The following is a 23689-nucleotide window of genomic DNA, read 5'->3' on the forward strand; positions in this document are numbered from 1 at the left end:
CATCCATCCATGATTGCAGCTCAGTTATAGCATTTTTAATTTCATTCTGGCTATTTTTTACTTCCTTTATCTCTGCAGAAAGGGATTCTAATCTATTTTCGACTCCAGCTAGTATTCTTATTATCGTGATTCTAAATTCTGGTTCAGACATCTTGCTTGTGTCTGTGTTGGTTAAATCCCTGGCTGTCATTTCTTCGTGCTCTTTCTTTTGGGGTGAATTCCTTCGTTTTGTCATTTTGAAGGCAGAAAAGGAATTAATGAGGTAGAAAAATTGAAATTAAAAAAATTAAAATTAAAAAAATATTAAAATTAAAAATTAAAAACACACCCACACAAAAATTGAATAGATGATGGTAGATCCTAGGTGTGTTTTGGTCTGGGTGTAGAAAGTGGTTTGACAGATTAGAGAAACAAACAAAAAAAAAAGGGGGGGAGAGAAAAAAAAGGAAATCATTTGAGAATTTGACAAAATGAATACACTAAAGTAGATAAAATACACAAATGTAGAGAATATAGTAGGAAAAAATTATAGAAAAATATTTTTAATAAAAATTAAAAAGAAATATGAATTTTTTCATTTTCTGTATTTAAGAAAAAAGAAAAGAAACAAAAGAGAAAAAAGATAAGAAAAGAAAAAAAAAGAAGAAAAAAAGAAATCGTTTGAAAATTTGAAAAAGTGAATACACTGTAGTAGACTGAAATAAAATGATGGGAGTGAGATAGAATTTGAAAAGATTTATACAAAAGCAAAAAATATAGTTATAAAAATTAAATGAAAATATTTTTAAAAGAGACTGAAAATAAAAATGAAGTTTTTATCTTTCTGCATTCAAGAAAAAGAATAGAAATGAAAAAGAGAAAAAAAGAAGAAAGAAAAAAAGGCAATTGTTTGAAAATTTGAAAAGGCGGGTACACTGAAGTAGATTAAAATAAAATGATGGAAGTAAAGTAGAAGTTGAAAAAATTTACACCAAAGTAAAAAATATAGTCATAAAAATTAAAGACAGATATTTTTAAGAAAAATTGAAAATAAAAATGAGTTGTTTCTCTTTCTGTATTCAAGAAAAAGAAAAGAATTGTAAAAGAGAAAAAGAAAGAGAAAAAAAGGGAAAAAAATTGACTAGATGAACCCGCTAACAGATTGAAGTAGGACTGAAATTGCTTCCGTTTCCCCTAGAGGTCAGTCCATGTAGCTCTTTATAATCCGTAAATGAAGCCGGCGGTGAGGTTTGTGTTCTTGAAGAGCGAAGTTGGCCCAGTTGGGCAGGGCTCGGTGTAAAAACTCCGCTCTCCACTAGATGGCGCTGCTAGCCTACTGGGGTGGATTGTTGCAGTGCTTGTTGGTGCACAGGCGCATGCGCGGGAGCGGTGAAAAATGGCGCCACCCAGCCACCCAGTCTGTTCTCCCGGATCGGCAATCGCGCACCGGTCCTCCGTTTTCAGCTCTCTTCCACTCCCTGCTTTTCCACTCTCCGTGACCAGGCCCCAGGCAGTACCTCTCTCCCAAGTTTTGTCTCAGATGCGGCTGTTTTCCCCGGCCCCCTACTTCCGAAGGACTGTGGCTTTGACCCGCTCCGCCCCTCTGGGAGAGGGTCTCACCGAGCAGTAGCCGAATGAGCAATGGCTGAATGTCAGCTGCACCCAGGAACGCCCGCTGGACTCTGCTGGTGCCGGTGCCCGGGACTGCGGCCAGGCGTCGGCCCGCCCCCCAAAAAGATTGTGAGACGGTGTAGCCTCAGCGTTTTAGGGACTGTGAAAAATCACAACACACATCTGGCACCAGGCTTCACCATCAATGACCTCGTCCCAGCACCAGCGAATGTGGCCGCCTTCCGGGGTCTGCTGGGACCAGGTGGCCTCAACAGTCTCTACCGAGTGTCCTTCCGGCAGTAGAACCGCTTTTCCCTGTGTGGCCCGAGAACCTCCTGGACCCCACTCTGTTCCTGGGGATTCACCTTCCCACCAGCGCACCGCCAGGTAGGGAGCTGCGGAGTTGCAGCCTTTGCGCTCCCCTTGTTTACAGTCTGAATGGAATTTAAACCCTCTCCTTTCTCCTTTCTCCCCTTTTAGTTTAGTCCCTGCGGCTGTTTCCAATTTTCCACTTTCTCTCCAGCTGCTTTTGGGGAGCGGTGCTTTTCCCATATGCTCCCTCCCTCCCCAGTCTCCATCCTCTCTCCACCTGCAAAAGGGGTTCCCTACCTTCGGGGCTTCTTGCTCCCCAAGTTCAGCTCTCTGTGCCGCGTACCTGCTGAATTCTGTGGTTCAGGTTGCGCAGATTGTTGTGTTAATCTTCCAATCAGTTTTCTAGGTGTGTAGGATGGTTTAGTGTGGGTCTGGCTGTACTTCATGGATGCGAGAGACACAAAAAGCTTCCAGGCTGTTCCGCCATCTTGGCTCCTCCCCAATTAACTATGCGTTTGTTAGCAATTTGCTTTTCTTTTTCTGTTAATTACCTATCAATTTCTTTTTCTAATATTTCATTAACCTTTTTATTATTGAATTTTACAAGTTCTTTGCACATGTTTTTGCCACTCCTTCAGAGTTTCTACACTCTCATGACTGCCCGTACTTGGCCCTGAGCAATTCATTCAGAAATGTAGGTTCTCTTTTAAGCATTTCTATGGCACCCGGATCTCTTCCTTTTGTGCTTCCCATAGGTCTGCCTATGTGTGGATAATCCTGTCTTTCCTTAGACTTTAGGCCACTTTGTTGTCCTTACCTACCTTCTGTTATAGGTAAGAGAGTTTGAGAAACCGAATGATTTTGTAGTTTATGTGGATTTTTCCTATTGTTATGTTGAAAGCAATACTCGTTTCCATTTTTTATTTTGTAGGCAGAAGTGGAGATCCCCCCTATTTTCTCGTAATATTTCAATGATTTTGTTTTTTTTAAAAATTTTGATTTCAAATCTATCACCATTAGCTGTGCAAATTCATAGTTTTAGAAAAGATCCATTCACAGAATTAGTTTTGTGTGGAGGAAAAGATATTTTTATTGGACGTCTAGAAATCTATGATGGTATATAACTTTTAATGAATTAATAACTAGTATATGTATTTACTTTTCTGACACCTTTTTATTATTTTTTCTGACAGCTTTGATTGACCATTTTTAAATTTAGAATTTGGAAGAATGATACAATGAATGAACACTCACATACTCTTCATCTAGAGTCAACAATTGTTAACATAGTGCCACATTGAAAAATCTTTCTCAATTCATTTCCACACATGGATCATGGATACATTTTCTTGCTAAAACATCTGATAGTCAGTGGCAGACATTATGACACTTCATTCCTCAATACTTCTTCAGCAAATATTTCGGAACTCAAGGAATATTCTCTGCATAACCACAATACTATTATTATGCCCAAGAAAATGAACAATATCATAATAACTTTTAATGTCTGGTACATATTCAAATTATCCTCATTGTCTCCAAAATGTCATCTAGAGCTGTATATCTGAACCAGAGGCTCCCTAAGATTGATGCCGAATTTGTGATGTCACTTTTGTCTCTTTTAATTTACAGCAGCCTCTAGCCACTTTTAAAAATGATACTGATTTCTCAACTCTGACGTTGTAGCCTGAAAGCAGCCATAGACAATACGTCAATGTTCCAAAAAAACTTTATTAACAAAAACAGGCAGTTCCCTGGATTTGGCCTGCATGCTATAGTTTGGTTACCCTCTCTCTAAAGGCTGGGTTAGATTTCAATTTTTTATGTACTAAAAATGGGATGTTGTAACTTCAACAATGGGATGTATGTATCTCCTGATATTCCTAATGTCAGTTTGCCCACCATCGATGATATTAAGTATGGGCATTAATTCAGATGGTGGCTGTCAGATCTCCACGTTGCAAATGTGCACTTTGGCCCTTGTAATTAATCGGTGATCCAAGAGGTGATTCTTTGGTGCTCTGGTCCCAGCCTGTTCTCCAACACCCTTTCACTCAATGCTTTTAGTGACTATTTATGGGATATTGAAAGAATCATGCTCTTCTAATTCTATCGTATTTTCTGCATCTATTAACTGAGCTTCTAAGTATCACTATGGACTCATGAATATGTTTATCTAAAATATTATACTCATGTACAGTCATTTGATGTTCAAATTGTTACAAAATTGGTCAGTGGGAGCCTCCAGGGAATGTGTTGGAGGGGGAACCACTCTGGGTTTAGATCTTGCCTAGATGCATGGTAAGGATGAAATATTATGTTACGTATAAATGTGCTGTAGCAATATACACCTTTCCCCACAGCTCAACTTATAAAATGTAAAGATGCAGAGACTCGAGTCTCATAGTTCTGATTTTACTCCATCAGATGAAACTTTTTTTCCCCCACATTTAAACTCTGTGAACTTGGGAACTGGATCTCCTTGATCCAGTGCACATTTTTGGAAGGAATTAATCAGTAGGGCTTCAGGAATGGAGAGTGAGTAAGTTGAGGCATGTATGTATGAATGGAGACCAACTGGTCTACTTTGCCCGTAACCAAAATGTTTCCTGGGGAGAAATACTGTGAGCTCTAAAATCAAGCAAGTCTTGGGCAACTGGCATTAGTTGTTTACTCTACAGGCAGGTATTTGAATATTACTTTCCTCTCCTGTGTTATTTTAGGGAAGTGCTTTGAGGCTGGTTTTCCTTGTTATGTATCATCAACCTGAGGAAGAATCTTTTTGGAAAAAGAGGTTTCTACTGGGGTATTGGGTTAGAGCTCCTGATTATACTGGGAAGGAGATGATGAGAATGCTTGTATGTACCAGAAAACCCAAATTCGCCAGCAGCTGAATGACAAACGTTTCCCGCATACTTTTCTCCCACAGTGGTGCCAAGGAGAGTTATTTTTAATACTCTTTGCCCCGAAGAGGACGGTTCAGTGTTTTCTTCACTTTCTAAGAGACAAGTTCGCCAGTTCATTATAATTCTCCTAAAAAAAGAAGGTGTAAAAACGATTCTGTGTTAGAAAGTGCAATGTTTGTGTACAGAAAACTATAAAATATTGTCAAAAGAAGTCTAAGAAGAGAAAAAGTTTTGTGGACCCGAACGTACAAATGCTTGGGACAATTCACATTGCCAGAATCTCTCTCCTTGCCCTCTGTGATTCTCTAATGAGGTTTTACAGTGTCTGTATCTTTGGAAATACTAGGAATGATTGCAGACTTTTATGGGAGGTTTCAATGCAACTTAATCCTTATTTCACTTTTATGACTATATACACACCAGGTGTTTATTGTTCATTATATACAGGGACAGCATGGAATGATTTGGGATACAGGATATGCAGTGACCCTGTACAGCTGGGGCATCTCTGCTCCAGATTATTACTTCCCAATTACGTAGCTGACCGCAGCATCTTTCTCTGTTTCTGAGTGTTTTCTATCTTGTCGATTTTAAGTATAGTTAAAAAGTGGTTGCACCATATCATGAAAAGAGGACAGTCATGTGCAAGAGGGCACAGAAGCTCAGCGAGTGAAAGTATAGGAAGAGCTCGTTTCAAGACAGGGAAGTGCCTTCAAGTGAGTCCAGGCATGAGCCTCCCTAGGGCATCGTCTCCTCTCTGCCCAGGTTGTCCAGTGAGGCAGGCATGAGACGCCCAAGCGGATCGGCTAGGGAAGTGCTCTGGGAACACTGCATAATCTTACCGCACTGTGCTTGGAGGCATCAGACACGGTCCCGCTTGAGAGCGTGTAATTCTCAGGCTCGGCTTTGGCTTTCCTGACCCCTCTGAACCATTTCCGGTACTGCTCCCGGACCTGCAGGGGCGAAGCATGCTCTGGGTCAGCTCACTGGGTGGGGTGGGGACAGGAAGAGTCCTGGATGAGGGCCAGACCGTGGTACCTGCTGGCTGAGGAGGCAGTACACCAGGAAGATGAACGCTCCCTGCAGGCTGTTGATGATGGTGAAGAGGTAAGCCATGACGCGGGCAGCTGGCCCCACCTGCAGGAGGCCCAGACACCACGTGCAGCCCAGGATGAGGAGCTGAGCCGTCGCTTTCAATGTCAGCATCCTGGGTAGGAGGCAAGAGGAGGCTCGTGATGCACTGGGAGCAACAGCCCCCTCCCCACCCCACCTGTTTTCAAGTCCACTCCACGGATGCTTCCTACTGAGTAGCGATCAACTTGGATCTTTATCGTCAATGATTCCATAAAAAGAAATGGTGTTTGGGTCAGGGATGACAGTTTGACTAGGACTAGGGATGGTAGTGACACTCCAGAATGTGAGTTTCAAAAAGGTCACGATGTTTCAGGAGGACCCCTAATTTTGCTCAGCTGACATTGTCGAGAACATTCTGTGCCCCTGGCCCTAGGCTGGGGCTTGGGCATTCAGAACAACCAAGACAAGACTTCTGTTTCCACAGCCCTTAGAGTCTGGTGGCAAGACAAAAACAAATGATCACTTATAACATTTGCAAAGTGAGGTACTTCTGCCCAGATCCCATCCAGGGCTGTTCCTGTCCCCACCTTCTCCATGACCTGACCCAGAATGTGCTTTGCCCAGAATAGAGGCCACTGATCTGTGCAAAGTTGAGGAAAGGAAAGGACATTCCCAAACTCTTAGACGAAGTGACATGTAGTTGATGAACCTGCGTTCACGTGGGGCAAGAGAAGGGGAAGGCAGGGGGCATAAAACGCATGAAGGCATGACCATGAAAGGGTGCGCTGGGTTCTGGGAACTGTTATGTGATGTTTTGAGTGTGTTGAAAGGATAGAAATGTTCTCAGGACCTACTATGTAAGGCATGGAAACAATCCCTGTGTATCAGGGCAAAGTCCATTCTCTCTGGACATCAGATCCTTGGAGCTCTGAGGATAATGCTCTGGATGGGGAATATTCCTCTGACTCATCCTCACCTGGTGTTCTGGAGGGTGGACACATCTCTGTTGAGGGAGGAGAGCTTGTTTCTCACAATCCAGAAGGTCATCAGAAAGAAGGCCAGATTAATCTGCAGAAAGCCCACAGGCGTATTAAATTCACTCCACATCTGGTAAGCATCCTCCTAGCTCATCCAACCCCTAACCCAGCAGGTAAGAAGCTTTTGCGTTTTGTAGAAGTCCTAGAAGACTAGACCAACCACCCTGTAACTCAGGCATGTGTTTGCCCTGTGACTCTGGCGAGCACTTTGATGCAGTTCACGTGGAAACTCCAAATTTTAGCACTGAAAGTCCCAGGTCTCAGGAAACATGTTAGTCCTGTTGTTACAATGGAAATTCCTGCATCCTGGGGGGGGGGGTCTCTCATCAGTCCTGGACCAACTGGAATGATTGCTCCCGCTGCCTGTAACCCTCCTGGTACACCTGGTCTTTGAATGACCGTCACTTGGGCAGGCAGGAGGCTCTGATGTCACGTGTTACTCACGGAGAAGATGGTGCAGACGGGGCCCAGGAAGGTCCATACAAATCCTTTGTCTGTGTGGAGCCAGCATCTAAGAGAGAGATGAGAAGTGAGTCAAGAGAACATTGGCCTTTGTGGATAAAGAATCACTAGAATGTATAATATATAATGATTGAATACTTCATAATGAACATTTAAAATAATTAAATCCTAAGGACTTAAAAACAGTTTAAGGAACACAAAATTCCACCAGAGAGATGTCTTTGGAGTGGGCACTGACCTTTCCTCTGCCTATCATGTTCGGGGGAAATTAAATCGCTATTGGTTCTATGATGGCCACAGTTGTGCTGGAGAAGATAGGGGCAGTGGGAGTTGGCACTTACCTGGTGGGTGTTCCATAAAGGGAAGGTCTGGATGCAGCAGAAATGGCCACGATTAGAGCCGGGACTCCATAGCCCACAGGGAACATGAGTCTCTTCATGAACCTGCTCACACTGGAGTAGTTGACCACCGTCAGGTTGCGTGCCGTGAGGAAGAGGTGTAGACCGTCCAACAGCATCCAGGTGAAGGAGGCCAGGTAGAGATAGTGTAAGGCCCCCGCGATGATGGCGCACAGCAGCTGGGGGAGGAGGAAGGAGTCACCAGGAGGGACTGTCAGGGAGGAGGGTGGCCCCAGGACCCCTCCCATACCTTGCCAGCGGGGAGAACTCATATATATATATATATATATATATATATATATATATATATATGGTCGAGTTGTTGAGAGAGGATTGTCTTCTGCTTCATCAGTCAACGTGAAATAGGCTATTTACCCCTCCAGCCTCCCTGTCGCCCAACGATATTGTGTTAAGGTATCAGTGCAGCAGGGCTCCACGAACTGAGCATCCCGTGGCTCAGGGCAGGGGGTCCTCTGGGACAGTGTCAGTACCTTGATCTTGGTCTGGTCGATGGCCGTGAGGAAGAGCAGGTGGGCCAGGAAGAGGCAGATTGAGAGCTGCAGGTGGAGCGAGGTGCTGGTGTTCTGGATGGCTTTGCACAGGAGGAAGGTGAGGGCTGCCAGGAGGAGGCACAGCAGAGAGAGGCCCAGCCCCATGTAGGTGATGACAGCCAGCACGGGATCCTCCTCCTGGGACCCAGCAAAAAGGACATCACAGTCACAGGTCCTATATCAGTTGACTTTAAGAGGAATTTCATCACCCTGGGTGGGCCTGGCCTAATCAGTGAGCTCTCAAAGCTCTAGGCTCTTCCTAGAGAAAAGGATTCAAAGTTTGAGGGCGTTTGAGGTGAGGGAGCTTCTCCTGCTGGCCTCTGGACAGAAATGCTGATACACTGTGTGGGGCCTAGAGAGAAGGAATGCAGGTAGCCCCGAGGAGCTGAGCAGGGTCCCCTGCTCGCAGCCGGAAAGAAAGTGGAACCCTAGTCCTACAACTGCAAGGAACGGAATTCTGCCAGCAACCAGGGAGCTCACAGGAGGACCCCAAGCCTCCGACGAGAATGCAGCTTTGGCTGACTCAACGGTCTCAACCTTGTAAGACCCAGAGCAGGCAACTCAGCTACACTACACCCGATTCTCGTCCCACAGAAACCACAAGACATAAATTTATGTTTCTTTAAGCTCCTACATGTGGGGAAACATGTTCGAGAGCGATAGACGTGGAAAGCAGCCTCTCTCAGGGATCTCACCTGCACGTGGCCGTGGGCCATGAGGACGGCAAAGCTGCTGAGGTGGGAGCACTGGCAGGTGGTGCTGGCGTCTCCGGTGGCCGCCATCCTGCAACCCGTGGTGGACCAATGACCACCTCCATCCTGACTGTGCTCCCAGAAGACACACAACACCTTCTGCGTTGGCCTGGGCATCACGGCCTGTAGGAAGAGAGCGTTGGTGGGAGCTGGAGACTCTTATCCAAAGCTGGTTTGCAAAGGGCTTTCCTGGGGGAAGGAGGCGCCCACGGAGGAGGCCCCCAGGACACAAAGGGTGTTCTCGACAGTGAGGCTGAGCCCCGGACCCAGACCAGTTCCTTGCCCAGCCACAGCCCCATTCCACCAGGACTCACGTGGTGGGAGAAGATGAAGGTGACAGGGGAGCCGAGGTTCTGGGTGTCCTTGTTGCTCACAAAGGCAGAGACGACATCTGAGAGCAGGACAGGGGAGACATCTCCCAGCAAGCCCTTGTGTTCACGCAGAACTGCCTGCTGCTTAGGGTCCAGGACCAGGGGCGCCTCGGCCAGTAACCTGGCCATCCCTGGAGTGGAGACGAGGCCCACCACCGAAGGACCTGCAGGACCATGCCAATGTGGATACCTCGGGGTGCCCACCAGCGCCCCTTCTTCCTCAGATGGACCCTTTGTGGCCCCACTCTGCCCCCTACCTCCCCGTAAGCTTCAGGTCCCCGTGTGTCACGTCCTTGGGCGTCTTGTGACCTCCCATCTCGGCCGTTACCTGAGTCACTAGATTCATGCACGTCATCCAAGCTCAGCAGCATCTTTGCCTGGTTCAGACTCAAGGTGACATTTCTGTCTCCTTGTTCTTGCACCTTCAGGGACAGGTCTATGAGATGTCAGAGTTATTAAGGGAGTGTGGATAGTATTTGTGGCTGTAGAGGCTGTAATAGTACTATCATTTACATGTGTGTACATACATCTGGCTATCCACACACGAAAGAAGAACAGGAACGCTACCTCGTACAACACACAAAAATTAACTCAAAGTGGCATGCCAAATATAAGGCATGCCTTGGTGGCTCAGTTGGTTGAGCATCTGACTTTTGATTTCAGCTCAGGTAATGACCCCAAGGTTGTGGGATCAAAGCCTGTGTTGGGCTCTGTGCTAAGCTTGGAGCCCGTTTGGATTCATTCTCTCTCTCTCTCTCTCTCTCTCTCTCTCTCTCTCTCAGTCTGCCCCTCCCCATCTCTCTCTTTCTCTCTCTAAAACAGACAAAGAAACAAACAAACAATCCTAAACTTAAGGGCTAAAAGTACAACAGTTGGAAGAAAACACAGATGTAAATCTTCCCAGCCTTGGATTTGACAATGGATTCTTAGATACAGCACCAAATGCACATGCAACTAAAGAAAAAAAGAGAAAATGAATTTCAAAACAGAAGCACCTGTTCATTAAAGCAAAAAAAAAAAAAAATTCACTCTTATGTGGATCCTGAGAAACTTAACAGAAACCCATGGGGGAGGGGAAGGAAAAAAAAAAAAAGGAGGTTAGAGTGGGAGAGAGCCAAAGCATAAGAGACTCTTAAAAACTGAGAACAAACTGAGGGTTGATGGGGGGTGGGAGGGAAGGGAGGGTGGGTGATGGGTATTGAGGAGGGCACCTTTTGGGATGAACACTGGGTGTTGTATGGAAACCAATTTGACAATAAACTTCATATATTGAAAAAAATAAAAAAAATAAAAAAATTAAAAAAAATAAAAAGTAAAAAAAATAATCTATGGAATGGGAGAAAAAAATTAGCAAGTCACATGTCTCACAGAGTGTACTATTAGAATATATAAAGAATTCTTCCAGCTCAACAACCAAAAGCCAAACAATGAATTAAAACAACAGGCAAAGGGACTTGCATAGACATCTCTCCAAAAAAGATACACACATGTTCAATAATTACACAAAAAGATGTGAGCCATCACTAGTCATCAGGGAAACGTAAATCAAAACCACAATGAGATATCACCAGACACATATGAAAAGACTCTAATAAAAATAAAACAGGGGCACCAGGGTGGCTTAGTTGGTTGAGTGTCCAACTTCAACTCAAGTCATGATCTCATGGTTCGTGGGTTCGAGCCCCACATCAGGTTCCGTGCCGACAGCTTAGAGCCTACTTGGGATCCTCTCTCTCTACCCCTTTCTGCCCCTCGCTGGCTTGTGCTCTCTCTTTCAAAATAAATAAATACACTTAAAAACAACAACAACAACAAAGTGAAAGTGCCAAGTGTTGCTGAGGGGGTAGAAATTGGGGTCCATTGCCGGTGAGGATACGAGATGGAAAAATAGCCTCTTTGGAAAATAGTTTGGTGGTTCTCAAAAAGTCGAACATAGAATCGCTGTATAACTCAGCAATTCCAGTCCTAAGTAAGTACCCCAAAGAACTGAGAACAGTTATTCAAACAAAAGCGTGTGAACCAATATTCACAGTAGCACCATGTGCAACAGTCAAAGGGTGGCAACACCCGAAATGTCCATCAGTGGATGAACGGGGACACAAGAAGTGCTGTATCCATCTACAATTAAATGTTACTCAGCCGCAAAAGGGAATGAAACACTGATAGATGCTACAACGTGGATGAACCTTGAAAACATCCTGCTAGGTGAAAGAAACCACATAGTGTATGATTCTCTAGGTATGAGAAGTCCAGAATAGGCGCATCCATAGAGACAGAAAACAGACCAGTGGTGGCCAGGGGCTGGGGGAGCGGAGGAATAGGGAGTGACTTCTGGGGGTGGGGTGGAGTACAGTATTTACTTCGAGGGCGATGAAAATAGTTTAGAAATAGAGGCAATGATCACAACTCCGTGAATGTACTAAATGCCACTGAATTGTATACTTTGTTTAAAATGGTGGATTTTATGTTACATGAATTCTACCTCAAATGAAACAAATAAAATACTTAACCGTGAGAGAACATTAACTGAATATGATTCCAAATTAAGTAAATTGTTTTCTTGGGAAGCTATTTCTATTGTATTTTACGTTCTTCATTACCATTAACTCAACTGCTCATAATTTAGTTTCTATTAAGATGTATATTATTTATAGCTTTATTCATTTCTTCTTTTAATTGAGGTATGGCGAACATAGAACATTATATTAGTTTCAGGTGTACATGGTGATAATTTGTTATTTGTCTGTGTTGCAAAATGATCACCACAGTGAGTGTGGTAAACACCTGTCCCCACATAGAGTTACATTTTTTTTCCTGTGATAAGAACTTTCAAGATTTACTCTTGTAGCAACTTGGAAACATGTAATATAGTGTTATTATCCTCGTGCTGTACATTACATCCCATGACTTAGTTATTTTATATCTTTTGACCCCCTTCACCCATTTAGCCCACTGCCCCACCCCCACACACCTCACCCCTACCTCTGACACTCACTAATCTGTGTCTATAAGCTTGTGCCTTTTTTTTTTTTTTAGAATTCCACATATAAGTGAGACCAGATGGTATTTGGCCTTCTGTGACTTAGCATAATATATTCATTTCTTTTTAACCACTTTTAGTTGGTTTAGGGAGTGTAACACTGAGATACAAGTGTGGTCACTGGCTCCAGTGAGGCTGGGTTATAAACGAGGTGGGGAAGGGCAGGGCAGGAGCCCGGGGCAGACCCCAGTACTTGCCTGTGCCTGCAGATGCATTGAAGGTCAATGTCCCATTGGGCAGGGCCTGGCTTATGTTTCTCAGGACGTCCTCCAGGCCAGCGAGCAGGTTCGTGGCCACACGGCGCTGCTCTGAGCGGGGCAGCGCCCCCAGGTCTTCCGGGGTCTGCAACAACTCATCCACCCCCTCTATGAGGCCCTGGGGGAAAGCAGACCCAGAAGTCGTGAGCCGTGGGCCAGACTGCATGAAGGGGCTGTCCGTTGAGCCTCAGAATAAAGATCCTGGAGAATAAAGTCTATTTACCTGGATGCTGTCCTGGGCAAAGGCTGGTATGAACTTTCTAGCCAGATCTTCGACTTTTTCAAAGAAGCGGGAGAGTCTCTGGGAAGAGGGCAAATGAGGAGGTCAGAGAGCCTCACGTGCGAGTGGGGAAGCTCGGGGAAAATGGTGGCCAGGGAGGGCGGGCAGCCCGTGGTTCAAGGAAGGATTTCCTGTCTCCTGGTCCCTGCTGGGGCCAACTCACCCGGCTCTTGATTCCATGGGGTGGGGTCCAGCTGGGGAAAAAGTTGCCTGCAAGAGACAAGAGTGCTTCATGAGGTGTGACAGCATGTATCTTTGTACGTGTTCGGGGGTAGGGGTCTGGGGTCAGGTCAGGCCAGGTACTTTCCCAGGCGGTCATTTGGTTATTCAGGGAGCCTCGTTTGGGCATAGAAGCATCGGGAAGGCCCCACTGTCTCCTCCCTGGTGAGTGAGTGCCTTTTCTTATTCACACAGAGGTGTGCTATGGGTGAATGTGGTGGCCTACATGCTCTGCTGCCCAGATATGGATGGAATCGGCCTGGGTCCTCCCTGTCTCCCAGCCCTGGCTGGGTGCCCTCGGCTTCCCCGGGCAGCTTTCAGCCAGGGTGGGGCATCATGGGCATCTGTGTCCCAGCCTGAGCATTTGGACAAAGGCCAGTGTGGGTCTTCTAGGGAACCAAGTGCAGGGAAAATGGTGCATTACCCAACAAGGATCCTGTTGGATCTGGCTCCCACTGACAGCCTTTGTTTTAATTCCCTCAGGGCAGCCGCTCACCTGCTGGTCCCCAATGATGCTGTCTGTTGCTATCTTGTCTCGACGGGAGCCCCTTCTGATCATGTAATTTTCTATGTGTGTATGGGGGTGGATCCGTGTAATTCTGCTTAGACTCCACACAGCATTCTTCTGGCTTCTGGTCATCTGGTTCGCTCTCAGGAATGTGAACTGAAATTACTGGGGAGAGTCAGGGTAAGCCTTGTGCAGGGAAGGAGACAGGGACTGAGCACCTGAGAAGGGGGGGTGGGTGTTGGCCAGGGAGACCACTGGCTCAGAAAAGCTCAGCTCTCAAATCTTCCCACTCCAGTGTTTCGGGGTGGGGTCCCTGAGTCCAGTGTGGCCCAAGAGGTCTGACAGTTTTCCTGGTATGGCAGAGCCCAAGTGGGCTTTGGTGGGGAAAGGTCTCATCCTGGCAGTCACTGATGATGGTAAAGAGGAGGGATCCTGTGCTGGAAACAATATGCTGTGAGCTCCTTAAATGTCTTGAGTGCCATCCTTTCTCTCTTGTTTTACAAAAACAAGATGCCAGGGTGGGGGTGGGGGCGGGTGGGCAAGGGATACTCTGAACTTTCAGAAGTGACCCTCTGCAGAAGGTTCTGAGCCTTGGGGTTCAAAGAGGCGTGCGTGACCGGGTAGGTGCCGAGGACAGCTCTCTGATGCCTAGAGAAAGTGGAGCAAATGCCTTCTCACCGCATGGATGGGGAGATGGAAGGCGTGGGGTGGTTCTTACCTTGACACGTGTTCTCACTTTCACTCCTGAATGTTTTTGCCCCAGAAGCAAGCTCGTATCCTGGGCTGCACGTGCAGTGGTAGCTCCCCTCTGTGTTAAGGCAGTGTGCGAATTTTCCACAGGACACTCTGGGGGGTGGTCCACACTCGTTGATGTCTGAAAGCCAACAGGACAAAAGGTTACCTCCCAAAGGTGTGGGTTGGCCTCCAGCCAGACTCTACCAACGGAACGGGAGAGAACTCAGCTTGCAGATGGCATTTCAGGGGCTGGTCTGAGTGGGAGTCAGGTTGCTCCAGAAAGCTGCTGACGGCTCCGCTCATCTCTGCTCTCTGGCTGGGCCTGAGGGGCACCTAGGTTCAGATGCTACTGTTCCATGATGGGGGCTGGAAGGAGGTCCGCCTCCCCTTCTGCAGACCTTGTGGGGTGGGCAGAGGCACTGAGTCTGTCTGTGTGATTGGGAACCTGGGGGTGGGCTCCAGTCGGGGCGACAGTGGTATTGAAGGCCACTCTCCATAATGAGTCAGTGAAGGGAGTCATGGCTGGATTCTGTTCAGGGTCACTCTTATTCGCACATGAAGATAAAGCCAGGTGGTCAGGCCTCTGCCCATTGATAGCTTTCACTTCCATTATTCACAGTGGCCCAAGGACACCCACAGTCCTCATCATCCACTCCTCCAAGCTCCTAATGTCAGGCATTTCTTTTTAATGTTTATCTTATTTGAGAGAGAGAGAGAGAGAGAGAGAGAGAGAGACGCAGAGAGAGAAGGGGACAGAGGATCCGAAGTGGGCCCTGCACCGACAGCAGAGAGCCTGAGTTAGGGCTCAAACTCATGAACCATGAGATCATGACCTGAGCTGGAGTTGGATGCTCAACTGACTGAGCCCCCCAGGTGCCCCAGTCAGACATTTTAAAGATGCCCCAAGATGCCTCAGTGGGAGTCTTTTTTTTAAATTTTTTTTTTTCCAACGTTTATTTATTTTTGGGACAGAGAGAGACAGAGCATGAACGGGGGAGGGGCAGAGAGAGAGGGAGACACAGAATCGGAAACAGGCTCCAGGCTCTGAGCCATCAGCCCAGAGCCCGACGCGGGGCTCGAACTCACAGACCGCGAGATCGTGACCTGGCTGAAGTCGGACGCTTAACCGACTGCGCCACCCAGGCGCCCCAGTGGGAGTCTTAATATCTCCACTCCTGAGGGAAGTCCCCTCTTGTCAGAGACACTGAGGATGTGACATGGAGAAGCTGCATAAAGTGTCTCACAGCTGAGTCACTGGGGATGTTTTCGGGCATCCTACATCTCCCTGTTCTTTAAACATGACAGGAAAGCTGTCCACCAGCCAGGTTCTCTCTGAGCAGCTCGGGGACCCACAGAGCAAGGCTGGACACCATCAGCTATCGACAACCTCAACAACTTGATCAGGTGAATCAAAGGGCAGGGGCAGAACGTTTGGTCCCAGACACTCCCATTGGGGGACCACAGACTTTCAGAGCCTGCAAGGGCTCATGACCTCGTGCTGAGTGGGGGTCTGGCAGGCAGCTGGTCTCCCCCAGAGCAGAGTCTCCTACCCGAACTCGAGGACTTCCTCCTAGGGCCCCAGGCCCAGGCTGTGGGCGTCAGCCCCAGGACGGGACAGCAGGCGGCAAGAGGCACGGCCCTGTCTGGGCCATGGGACCGCCCTCCTGTCTTCTCAGATGGGGGCGATGGCTGGACACCTGTCTCCAGGGTTGTGGGATGGGGTGGAGTCAAGTGGGGGATGGTTGAGAATGAGGTCCAAGGTGTGGAAAGCATGAGGCCTCCTCAACCAGACAGATGTGCTTCCAGAAAGGAGCTGGGGTCCAGTTACATTAGCGGTAGGATCTCCTCGTCATGGTCACGCAGCCATGAATCTTCATGACACCCATGTGCAAATGCACAAAGGCCGGGCAATGGTCACAACAACACCTTTTTTTTCTCTGATAAAATATTTTCCTCAAGCACTAAATGACACATGGGTACTTAGAAAACAAAGAAAATGTGAAAAATGAGAACAAAGAAAATCAACTGTAAGTCCACTATATGAGCTACTGGAAGATTTAAGATAGTTTTCCCCTCAGCTTTTCAAACATATTAGGAACACTTTCCTTTATTATCAATAAATTTGCATCTAAGATGATTTTGAGTAGATGAAGAATATTTCTTGGTGTGAGAGCTGCTCATGTCCTCCTTTCCCCATTATTTTTTTATTGTGGTAGAATGCCCTTAACATAAAATTTACCATGTTAACCATATTTAAGCAATATAATTTTCTTTTATGATTTTGCATTGTTGAAGAATAAAAACTCTTCAGTTTTGTTATTTTTTATTTTTTTAAAACACTTTAGTTTTAGATCTTCATCTAGGCTCTACATCCTTATTAATTGTGACTTTGGCTAATTCAATCTCTTTGAGCCCAATTATTATCATTTAAAAAAATGAAGCCATAAAATTTATAGAAAAAACATAGGGAATAAGCTCTTTGAAATTGGTCTTGGCACAGATTTTTTTGGATTTGACTCCAAAAAACAAAGATAAGTTAGTGGGAACATATCAAACTAAAAAACTTCTGCACAGCAAAAGAAACCATCAAAAAATGAAAAAGCAACCTATAGTTTAGTAGAACATATTTGCAAATCATAAAGCTGAGAAGTGGCTAACATCCAAAATACAGAACTCATTCAACACAACAGAAAAAAGAAAACTATACAATCCAACTTAAAAAATGGGCTGCAGATCTGAAAAGACATTTTCCAAAGAAGACATCCAAATGGCCAACAGGTACATGAAAAGGTACCCAACATCACTCATCGTCAGAGAAGTGCAAAGCCAAACTGTAATGAGATATCTCGCACCTGTTGGAATGGCTATTATAAAAAAGATAAGAAATAACAAGTGTTGGTGAGGACGTGGGAAAAAGGGAAACTTGCGCACCGTGGGTGGGAATGCAAACTGGTGCAGCCACTGTGGGAAAACGTATTCAAAAAATTAAAAATGGAATACCACGTGATCCAGGAGTTCTACTTCTGGGTATTTATTTGAAGGAAACAAAAACACTAACTTGAAAGTCGGCATCCTCGTGTTCGTTGCCGCTTTATTTGTAACGGGCAAGGTAGGGAAACAACCTTAGTTTTTATCGGTGCCTGAGTGGATAATGAAAAAGTGTCGTATGTGTATGGGGGAGTATCACTTAACCATACAAGGGAAGACAGTCCTGCCATTTGCAACACCATGGATGGACCTTGAGGGCATTACGCTAAGCGAGTTAAGTTGCACAGAGAAAAGACAAATACCATTCGATTTCAATAGATGTGGAATCTAAAAACAAACCCACAAACAAGACAGAAGTCATAGAGAGAACAGATGTGTGGGTGCCAGAGGTGGGGAGGGATTGGTAGGGGTGCAAGTAGGCAGGGAGGAAAACTGGTGCTAGATTTGCTTCCTCACGGGTCTGCTGTGAACAGTGAGGCGGGAAACCATGACCTTGAGGGGTCGGGAGTTCCTGGTGAGCTCACGCCAGGAGGAGAGCCTGGGCTTTCAAGTCCTGTGTTTCTTTCCTCCCGTTGCTTCCATTCTTTCTCCCCTTTCCTTGTGCAATGAGCACGATCATAGTAATAACAGCAGTAGCCATGATAAGAGCTTGTGTTGGACCATCCACTCCATACTCGTCTTTATCGGTTCTCCACACGGGCAGATTTTAAATCTCCATCCGTGTGGGGTAGGTACAACAATGATCCCCAATTTACAGACAAGCAAACTGAGGCATAGAGAGGAGAACATCTTCCCCCTACCACCTCCCCCAACATCTCCATGCGCCCCCCAGCAACCCCCCAGGCCCCTGTACCATCACAATTCTCCAAGCGGTTGGTGAAGATGTCCCCAGATAAAGAAGTGAACCCTGGAGAGCAGCGACAGGCCGTGGCGTTGACACATGAGGACTTTGGAGGGCACCACTGAGCACAGTCTGTGGGGGCAGAAGCTGTGGGGACCAAGACCACAGTCAGAAGTCTCAAGAAATGGAGGGAGCCAGCTGCCCGCTGGAGGTCCAGGAGTAGAGTGGGGGAGGAAAGAGAAGGATGGCTGCCATTGGAAGAGCTCAGAAAACTCTGCACATGTAGGGAGGAAGAAACAGCTTCTTTATACCCAGAAGACCATCTGTGAGCCTCATTTGTGCAATAAGCTCCCTTCCCGTACCCCCTTATCGGTGAGAGAACCCAGACCCCGGCATGCACTCCCCAGCTTATGTCACCAGTGGGGCTGGCTGGGCAGACTTACCACTCAGTTTCTGTACAGGCCCCAGTGTCAACAGCAGCAGCACCAAGAGCCCTGGGGCAGAAAAACAGAGAGATGACAGAGGAGAGTCAAGGTCCAGTTTCAACCCCTGTCTGCCTGGTCATTGCCCCCTGGAGGGAGGCTCTCGTACCTTACGCAGAACCAAGAGACGGCCTGTCTGTCCCTCTCCCTGGACTCCCCCAGGAGTCAGTCAAGGACAACCACAGACTTCGCGGAGCCTCGGGTGCTCTAGGTGAGGGGACAGAGTACACACAGGCAGCTGACGTCAGGGATACAACATAGAAACCCCAACCTCTCCCAGTGGAGGGGAGTAAACCTTGAAGTAGAAAATCTTCAAATCCAGTGCCTTCCCCATAGGCAGGTTCTTTGTTCTCTGGTGACGGCAGAAATCTGCTTAGAGGAGGCCCTGCTCTCTCCTCTCTGGTGAGCGGGTGCCTTTTCTATTTCACATGGGGCACCCTATGGGAGGATGGTGTGGCCAGATGCTCTGTTCCCCATGTGTGGATGGCAGTGGCCCAAACTCTCTCTGTCTGTCAGCTCTGGTGCCCTCAGCTTTCCTGGGTGGCTCCCAGTTGGAGCAGGGACATCACGGCCACCTGAGTCCCAGCCTGAGGACTTGGACAAGTCCAGGGTGGGCCTTCCTGGGAGCCGAGTGCAGGGGAAATGCTGCGTTCCTGACCAGGACCTGTCATGGCATCCGGCGATGGCCTTTGTCCTGTCTTCCCCAGGGTGGATCTCACTGCCTGCATAACCTTTAGAATCCTGGTGACCCTCGCAGGACATCACGCTCCCATCCACGCTCACTCTGAGACTCCAGCTCTATGGACATGGACAAGTCCCACACTTGAGCCAGGACTTTCCAGCCAGGCTTGAGGGAAAGGGTCAGGAGAGAAGGTCTTGCTGGATAGGCAGGGTCACCAGGACGGTGAGGACCAGGCTGAGGTGGACGATGGGGCTGACATCCGGCCAGGCAGCTTTGGGGCTGTGAAGTTGCCTTTTCTGATCCCCATGAAGGAATTCTCCAGACTAAAAGAAAGTGGTGAGATATCTGAGCAGGGCCAGTGGTGGGTGATGGCTGGGTGGCTGGAGAGGGGGGCAGGCGCCCATGGGTGAGGGATGGCAGATGATTCTGTCTTCTCTGCCCTTGGCCTCCCACCAGGGGGGCAGACCTGTGTGCCCTACCAAGTGGGACTCAGCCTCCACCTTCTGTCTGAGTGTCTGGGTCAACGTGGGGCCTCGGGTTGACCTCTTTGGAAGAAGGTCACACCTCTGGCAGTGATCCCCTCTGTTTTCATCCAGCCCAGATGGCAGCCTCTTTCATTCGCCTGAATCTTAGAGCGTGTGTGGAGTGGCCCATTTCGCTCTTCCCACCTTCTCCCAGCATCCTCCACATCCCAGTCACCTGAGTTGCCCACTGGCCTGTGAACTAAAATTACAGGCGAGGTTCAGGGCAGAGCCCGGCATGGGCAATTAGAGCCTGGAGGCCAAGAAGCCGGTTAGAGTGCTAGGAGGCATCTTTTCCAGGCCAGGTTGTGGGTCAGGGAAGGTAGGCCCACCCTGGGATCGCCCCCCTCCCACATTTATGGGCAGGGCTCCTGGGTCCATCGTGATGCCGGGGGGCCGACAGGGGTCCTGGTGTGATTGAGCCCGTGTGGATCTCGGGGGAGCAGGGGGAAAGTCTCATCTTGGCTGCCACTGATGAAGAAGAAGAGGGTGGATATTGCTCCGGAACATAACATGCCGTGAGCTTGTGAAGTATGTCGGATGCCATCCCTCTGGTTTTCTGAACGTAAAATGCCGGGCGGCAAGGGAGATGCTCCAAAATCGAGTTCAGTGCCAGTCTGCAGAGGGATCTGAGTCTGGGGCTTTGGGGAGGGCTGGGACACAGGTATAGGTGCCCAGAACGGCTCTCTGAGGCCTGGACAGAGTGGGGTCCGTGACCTCAAACCTCGAGGATGAGGAGACAGGAGGCGCAAAGCCCTTCTTACCTTGACACATGTTTTCACTCTCATTCCTGAACGTCATCTCGGGAATCAGCTCCTGCCCTGGGCCGCACACGCAGTATCTCCCATCCACGCCCTGGCAGTCAACGTAGGGTACACAGGGCGTCCTCCAGGGTCGCTCACACATGTTGATGTCTGGAATACAACAACGTAAGCTTATTCCTTCCACTTTCAAAGGAGTAAGTTCCCACAGGCAGAGAGCCCGGTCACCAGCCTGACCCGACAATGAAGGCTGGACAGACGCGGCTCCCGGGTAGCACTCCCCAGGCCGGACTGAGCAGGGCCAGCTGCTCCAGAAAGCCTGCTGACGGCCGTCTCTGCTCTCTGGCTGGGCCTGAGGGCCACCTAGATTCAGATGCTACTGTTCCAGGATGGGGGCTGGAAGGAGGCCTGCATCCCCTTCTGTAGACCTTGTGGGATAAACAGAGGCACTGAGTCAGGGTCCAGACCCTTCCCTGTGGTGTTATTTGTGCCGCTGGAGACCTGGGGTGGGCTCTCAGGGTGCCAGTAGCATGGAAGGCCACCCTCGATGCTGAGAGGTGGAGCCAGTCACGGCCTGGGGGCTGCCTAGGGTGACACATGACACTCAGCATTCACACCTGAGGATAGAAGCCGATGGCCAGGTCCCTGAGCGTTGATGGTTTGTACCCGCTTTACTCACAGTGGCCTAAGTACACCTCATAATTCTCATCAGGCCCTCCCCCAAATCCCAATGTCAGGCCTTTTCTAGATGCCCCAGGATGTCTCTGGGGGAATTCTCTTTAATCAGAGTCCATCATAGATGTGAAATGGAGAAGCACCAAGAAGTTGCTCACAGCTGAGTTATTGCAAGGTGGGTTCCTGGCCTCCTAGCTCTTCCTGTTCTCTAAACGTGAGGGGAAAGATGGCCACGACCCTGGCCCCTCGGAGCAGCTCGGGGACCCACAGAGCAAGGCTGGACACCGTCAGCTATCGACGACCTCAACAACTTGATCAGGTGAATCAAAGGCCAGGGACAGAACGTTGGGTCCCGGACACTCCCATCGGGGGACCAGAGACTTTCAGAGCCTGCAAGGGCTCACGACCTCGTGCTGAGTGGGGGTCTGGCAGGCAGCTGGTCTCCCCCAGAGCAGAGTCTCCTACCCGAACTCGAGGACTTCCTCCTAGGGCCCCGGGCCCAGGCTGTGGGCGTCAGCCCCAGGACGGGACAGCAGGCGGCAAGAGGCACGGCCCCGTCTGGGCCATGGGACCGCCCTCCTGTCTTCTCAGATGGGGGCGATGGCTGGACACCCGTCTCCGGGGTCGTGGGATGGGGTGGGGTCCAGCGGGGCATGGGTGGTAATGAGGCGCGCGGGAGGGGAAGACACGACGACGAGGAGAAACTCTCAACCGGCAAACGTGCTCCCAGAAGGGAGCGGGGGTCCAGCCACACCAGCCGCAGGCCCCCTGGTCGCACTCTCCCGGGCCGGAGTCTCCGTGCGACGCGCGCACAGACGTACAGGGGGTCCGCGAGGGGCGCCTCTCAGGGCATCGGGAGAGGGCGGCTGGGCAGGAGTCCTACCACCTTTTTTTTCCGTGATGAAATTCACTTTCTCCCAAATATTAAATGACACACGGACGTTTGGAAGACAAAGAAAATGTAAAACAACGAAAATCAAGAGAATCGCCCATAAGTTCACTACGCATGTTGGGAATATTTTCTTTTATTATCAATATATATGCATCTAAGACTTTTGAGTACATGAAAAGTATTTCTTGGAGTAAAAACTGTATAATTTCCCTCTTTCCCCTATTTTCTTATTGTGGTAAAATGCACACAAAAGTTTTTTTTTTTTTCCCGTCTTAACCATTTTTAAATATTATAATTTCCTTTCATGATCTTATTTTGTTGAATAAAAACCTCTTAGTGTCATTAAACATTTTTAAAGCAAACGTTAGTTCTAACTTCCTTTATTTATTTTCACCTTAAGGTAAAATCAGTTTGCATGTTTCTTTTCTTTAAAAAAGGTTTTTAAAAATGTTTACTTATTTTTGATAGAGAGAGAGAGAGGGAGGGGCAGAGAGAGGAGAGGGAGACACGGAATCTGAAGCAGGCTCCAGGCTTCGAGCTGTCAGCACAGCGCCCAACATGGGGCTTGAACCCACATATTGCCAGATTGTGACCTGAGTCGAAACTGGACGCTTAATTGACTGAGCCACCCAGATGTCCCTCAATTTTTGTGTTTCTGATTTAATAAAAATAGTTGATTTTTTTATGAGTTTGAAATTTCTTTTTCTTTTCTTTTCTTTTCTCTCTCTCTCTTTCTAGATTAAAATTATGTTGTATTTGTTTAAATTTTTTAAAAATATATTCATATACAACAGGATTTTATTTATTTATTAAAAAAATTAAGTTATTTATTTTAAGAGAGAGAGAGAGAGCAGGGGAGGGGCAGAGAGAGAGGGAGAGAGAATCCCAAGCAGGCTCTGCACTGTCAGCTCGGAACCCAGTGCAGGGCTCCAACCCACTAAGGGCAGGATCAAGACCTGAGCCAAAACCAAGAGTTGGATGCTTAACTGATGGAGGCACTCAGGATCCCCTACAACAGGATTTTTTAAAAGGATACACTTCTAATTTTGTATCATTTCTTAAACAGATATGTAGTGTAATTTAATTCTTGGATTTTGAAAGCTTGTTTTTGCATACTGAAAAAATTGTTTCGTGGGGAAAGAACTGATTTAAATGGTACTAAACAATCCTATCTTATTTGTGCATAGTACTCCTTAGCTTATAAAACACTTTGTTTTGGTTTATCGCAGCATTATTGACAATAGCCCAGATATGGAAGCAACCTGGGTGTCCCTCAGCAGATGAATGGATAAGGGAGATGTGGTATATACACAATAGGATATTATGCAGCCATAAAAAGGATGACTTTGTGCCAT

General features: G+C 47.6%; 1 protein-coding gene across 2 annotated transcripts in view; it reads right to left on the minus strand.

Moving 5' to 3' along the window:
- Positions 1-3056: 3056 nt before the first annotated feature.
- Positions 3057-23689, minus strand: part of LOC124523257 (adhesion G protein-coupled receptor E2-like) — a 28628-nt gene continuing 7995 nt past the window's right edge. The window contains exons 3-20 of one of the 2 annotated variants that reach the window (XM_047095110.1): positions 20771-20920; positions 18765-18815; positions 18334-18468; positions 14476-14631; positions 13746-13913; positions 13194-13240; positions 12974-13051; positions 12691-12868; positions 9782-9889; positions 9397-9617; positions 9026-9205; positions 8271-8468; positions 7723-7958; positions 7364-7430; positions 6859-6950; positions 5847-6015; positions 5651-5761; positions 3057-4935 (exon numbers count right to left, since the gene is read on the minus strand). In XM_047095110.1, the coding sequence (XP_046951066.1) occupies positions 4894-4935; positions 5651-5761; positions 5847-6015; positions 6859-6950; positions 7364-7430; positions 7723-7958; positions 8271-8468; positions 9026-9205; positions 9397-9617; positions 9782-9889; positions 12691-12868; positions 12974-13051; positions 13194-13240; positions 13746-13913; positions 14476-14631; positions 18334-18468; positions 18765-18815; positions 20771-20920 (2387 nt within the window). In that variant the 3' untranslated portion in view covers positions 3057-4893. Of the gene's footprint in view, positions 4936-5650; positions 5762-5846; positions 6016-6858; positions 6951-7363; positions 7431-7722; positions 7959-8270; positions 8469-9025; positions 9206-9396; positions 9618-9781; positions 9890-12690; positions 12869-12973; positions 13052-13193; positions 13241-13745; positions 13923-14475; positions 14632-18333; positions 18469-18764; positions 18816-20770; positions 20921-23689 lie in introns of both variants that reach the window. The other variant, XM_047095109.1, reaches the window with a different exon arrangement.

The sequence above is a fragment of the Lynx rufus genome, unplaced genomic scaffold (genome assembly GCF_022079265.1).
Source record: "Lynx rufus isolate CCGP_SWC_20201006 ecotype Redwood Valley unplaced genomic scaffold, mLynRuf1.p SCAF_4, whole genome shotgun sequence".
NCBI lineage: Eukaryota > Metazoa > Chordata > Mammalia > Carnivora > Felidae > Lynx > Lynx rufus.